At 39.9% G+C, this 4,563-nt stretch overlaps 1 protein-coding gene across 4 annotated transcripts in view; it reads left to right on the top strand.

The window, feature by feature from the left end:
* Window positions 1-4,563, top strand: part of Ddhd2 (DDHD domain containing 2) — a 27,663-nt gene that overhangs the window by 12,608 nt on the left and 10,492 nt on the right. For all 4 annotated transcript variants that reach the window (XM_004637252.2, XM_023721966.1, XM_023721968.1 and 1 more), the window contains exons 8-11: window positions 689-897; window positions 1,333-1,400; window positions 2,258-2,380; window positions 3,655-3,750. In XM_004637252.2, the coding sequence (XP_004637309.1) occupies window positions 689-897; window positions 1,333-1,400; window positions 2,258-2,380; window positions 3,655-3,750 (496 nt within the window). The remainder of the gene's footprint in view (window positions 1-688; window positions 898-1,332; window positions 1,401-2,257; window positions 2,381-3,654; window positions 3,751-4,563) is intronic.

Raw genomic sequence — 4,563 nt, 5'->3', positions numbered from 1 at the left:
ATATATACATGCACAATTATCACACACAAAAATATTAACACTATCAAATATAATTAGTGGTCAAGCTTCCCTTTGTCTAATAAATATGGTATGTGTATGTGGTGCTGGGTGCTGAGCCTCCTGGAGCCTCGGGTGTGGCAGGGAAGCGCAGCATCGCTGAGTTGTACTCTGGCCCCAGCATGATTTGAGATCCATCCATGCACACACACACACTTTAAAAAGGGATGTAAATAGAGACTACGCTACAGTTGGTAAGTCTCTCAGTTAACTCTGTTTTGTTTTATTTTGGTGGTACTAGAAGTTGAATCATTGTCTTTGCACTGAACTTCACCCTCACCCCTTTTGGATTGATTTATTATGAGCAGAGATGTCACTGCATTGCCGGGGGGTGGGCTCCAACTGGTGGCCCTCCTGCCTCAGCTTCCCACGTGTATGGGCTACAGGGGTGCACTCTTGGCTCTGCTGTTTTCTATAATTTTACATTAACCTGGATCATCTTGTATGTTGTGTATACACTTGAGTTTTGCTGGCTCCTTCTCTGGCTTTGTTAAACACATTTCTCTACCCTCTCTTTTACTGGTAAATGGACAGTAGCCTCTAGATATTTGCCTCTATTTACAAAGTAGTCACTCAGAGATGGCTGTGGGATGTGTTTGGATTTCTCACTTCAGATCTTTTCTTTTTGCAGAGATCTGCAGCGGATAACCCTGCCTAGCATCAACCGGCTCCGGCACTTCACCAATGACACCATCCTGGACGTCTTCTTCTACAACAGTCCCACCTTCTGCCAGACCATTGTGGACACAGTGGCTTCAGAGATGAACCGGCTCTATACACTCTTTCTGCAGAGAAACCCCAATTTCAAAGGCGGTGTATCCATTGCTGGTCATAGTTTAGGTAACAGATGAATTTTGTGTAACCAAAGAGGATGGTTGTATTTGAAGGTCGTGTGTGTGTGTGTGTGTGTGTGTGTGTGTGTGTGTGAGCCCACCCTGGGGGCTGAGCTGGCTTGGCATGTAGTGCCAGGGATTAAACCTTGGTCCCTTTACACTTGGCCTAAGCTTACCTAAGCAGACACTTTAGACCGCTGAGCTATCTTGCTGCCAGCCCGATACTTCGTTTTGAAACCAGTGTCTTTCTTATCAGTGTCAGGTTCCAGGCAGTCTGTGACTGTGATAGAAGGGAAGGCGTGGGAGGAAGGGGGTAGCAAGTTGGGAAGATTCCCTGCTTCATAGATTTGCTTATGTGTATTGTTGGCTTATGACTTTTTCTGTAAAAGATAGTGCTAATACTTAAAAATTATCCCTTATTTTCTTCTATTTTTACCTATAGGTTCGCTTATATTGTTTGATATCCTAACAAATCAGAAAGATTCTTTGGGGGATATTAACAGTGAAAAGGTAACTTAGATATTCAGATAAGTTCTGTGGTAGTATTCCATAGTAAAATCATTAAAAAAATAAAATCATTTAGATTTTTAGACATTTTTGTTTTTAGCTGAGTTTAGTCTCATACAATGGTGTTAAATCTATGTTCAATAGGCTAGTAATTATCTGTCATTATTGAGTGATAAAACCTTCTACAAATAACTGCTGTTTTCTAAAATAACCATAGATACCTTTATTTTCCTTTATAAATATGCACTAATACCAGGCATGGTGGTGCATACCTGTAATCCCAGTACTTGGGAGGCTGAGGCAAAAGAATTACCAGGACTTTGAGGCCATCCTGGTCCACATAGTAAGTTCAGATCAAGCCTGAACTGCAATGTCTCAAAAAACATTCTATTAACAGAATTGTGTAATCATTGAGTTAATTGGAGTTTGTCTATAAGTCAATGAAGAATGAAATGGATGCAAATTAATGTGATTTATGGAAATTCTGTTTGAAAGCAAAAAGAGGACTTGATGTTTAAACATCTTTTAGTAATTGAAACAAAGTTCTATGAATATGCATTATAGAGAGTATTGATTTACTGCTTGGCATTTGCTGTCTTGGATTTTCTGAGTTCTTCCAGAGGTGATTTATCTTAGGCTGTTATTTTTTAGGCTGTTTCTGTAAAACTCAGTAACCACTAATAATGCTGGAGAATATTTGCACACTTATTCATTCATTCATTTAAAAATATACTTTTAACTGAAGTTACAAAAGCTTGGAAATCAGTCTTCATTTATATTTTGTGTAAGTTCCAAAAACAGTATTAATAAAGAAAACTAAATGAATTTTGAGAATGTGAGCTTTATGACATCATTTTTAGGATTTGCTAAATATTGTCGTGGATCATGAAGACATGGCCACCCTGGAGGAAGAGTTGAAGAAACTTCAGCTCTCTGAATTCATTAATATCTTTGAGAAGGAGAAAGTAGATAAGGAAGCTCTGGTAAAAATAATCCTTTAAATCTTTATGCCAAACCTTGTTCAGAATTTTTATTTGTCACCATGTTTATGAAGAGTTTGCCCTTTAAAAGCTTTTTAGTTGTGTAAGTACTTTGTTATCAGTAATGCTCATTAGCTTTGTGTGTTTGCTTTTTATCATATAAAGTGATCTGTATGGAAGTCCAGAGTTCAAGTGAATGAACCTGTGTGGTGGCACATGCCTGTAACCTCAGTACTATGTGATGCTGAGGCAGAAAGATTGCAACTTCCAGACTAGTCTGGACAACTTGACAATTTAATGAGACCCAACCTACTGTTTGTAGTGTAGTTTTAAATAGTTACACACATGAGAAGTTAGACTTATGATGACTAGTAAGGAAAAGTCACAGTGGTCTAAAGATTTCTAAGAGGAAGAAGTAAACATGTCTTGAGTGGCTAAAGGACCCTTCCCTAGTATGGTGATCAGCATTAAATTGGGGTCTCTTGTTGGTCATTTGTTTGCAGTTCTCTGTTTGCTATGTCTTCATGCTATATATCCTTCAGTAAATCATACCCTTCTCAGAAGTGTGATAGCTAAGTAAATGTGGAAATCATGGGGTTTTTTTTGTTTGTTTGTTTTTTTACATCAAACCATTAAGTACCCAGCTTCTCAGGTTGTTTTATTCTGTTTGAGGCAGTGTCTACTATGTAGCCCAGGCTGACCTTGAACTGCAGTGATCCTCCTGCCTCAGCCTTTCAAGTGCTGGGATTACAGTCATGTGCCACCACGGTCAGCATTTTTTGTTTTTTTTTCATTTATGTTTTTGGTACAGGGTCTCACTACTCAGCTTAGATTCATAGTGATCCTCCCATTTTCAACCTCCCCAAAGCTGGGATTACAGGAATGTGCCATCACACCTGGACTCATTCGCCAGCTCAGTGTGCTTCAGGGGTAGGGCCAGTGCAGCATGCAGGACTGGGGATCAAACCCTGGTCCCTTGGCTTGCAAAAGCAGGCATTTAGTCTGCTGAGCTATCTCACTGGTCCTCAGCATTTTTTTTTTTTTTTTTTCACAATAACAGTGTTGTCTGTACTTCTGTGACAATGATAGTCTAGATTCTTCTTTAGGTTGTTTCACAAATAAAACAGCCTTTTTTTCTTTAGGTTGTTAGTGGTATATCATTAGGCGCCACAGAGAGTTTATGCCTCTTCTTCTCAGAAAGTAGGACATTTATTTAAAGTCAACAAATAGATTTTATTTTGTCTAGAAATAAAAAATATTTGGTTTTCTATTCCTAGGCTTTATGCACAGACAAAGATCTTCAGGAAATGGGAATTCCCTTAGGACCAAGAAAGAAGATACTGAACTATTTCAAGAGCAGAAGAGATTTACAGGTATGTGCCTAGTGTGGCTGACAGGTTTCCAACCATATTGAACTCTGCTAAGGTCATCACAGCAATGATCCAATATGGTGTTGGCTCCAAAATGACAAGGTGTCCCTCCAAGACTAACTTCCCTATTCTAGTCCCAAAATAAACTTCCTGTTTCCTTTTCTGCTCGTGAGTACCCACAACCCTCCAATCCTCTGACAGGATGCTTCACCTGCCCATGTAAACTCTATCCCTAGTCCATCCCAATAAAGACCCATTCCCCAGTTTCCTCCTCCTCGGGTCCATGCAAGCTCCAGCAGCCTTCCTGCACTGGCAATAAAGGCTTTCTGTTTACTTTTGTCAGTATGCCAAAAACCTTACAGTGGCTTGTTGGACCAAGTAGTTCTTTAAATCTGTGATGTACTTTATAAGCTGTTATTCTGGCCAGCTCAGCAGTGTCTGTTTTCTTGGGTTTTAAAAAATTTTTTATTTATTTGTTGCAGGGTCTTACTACATAGTTAGACTCATAGTGATCCTCCTGTCTCAACCTCCCCAGCGCTGGGATTACAGGCGTGTGCTACCATGCCCAGTTTCAGTAGCCTGCATGGAGTGCCCTGGATTCTGGGGCTTGTACAGCATGTGATACTGGGGATCAAACCAGTCCTTGCACTGGCCGGGGCAGGTGCTTAGACTGCTGAGCCATCTCCCCAACCCAGAAGCCTCTGTTTTTGTTTACAGTGGTCCCTCACTTATCATGGAGGTTATGTTCCAGACATCCCTGAAATAAGTGAAAATCAGCAAAGTAGAGACCTTATATTTATTTTAGAATATATATAT

The sequence above is a fragment of the Octodon degus genome, unplaced genomic scaffold, assembly GCF_000260255.1.
Source record: "Octodon degus isolate 3935 unplaced genomic scaffold, OctDeg1.0 scaffold00088, whole genome shotgun sequence".
NCBI classification, from domain to species: domain Eukaryota; kingdom Metazoa; phylum Chordata; class Mammalia; order Rodentia; family Octodontidae; genus Octodon; species Octodon degus.
The sequence above is the reverse complement of the archived record's forward strand: the minus strand, read 5'-3'. Positions and strand labels throughout refer to the sequence as shown.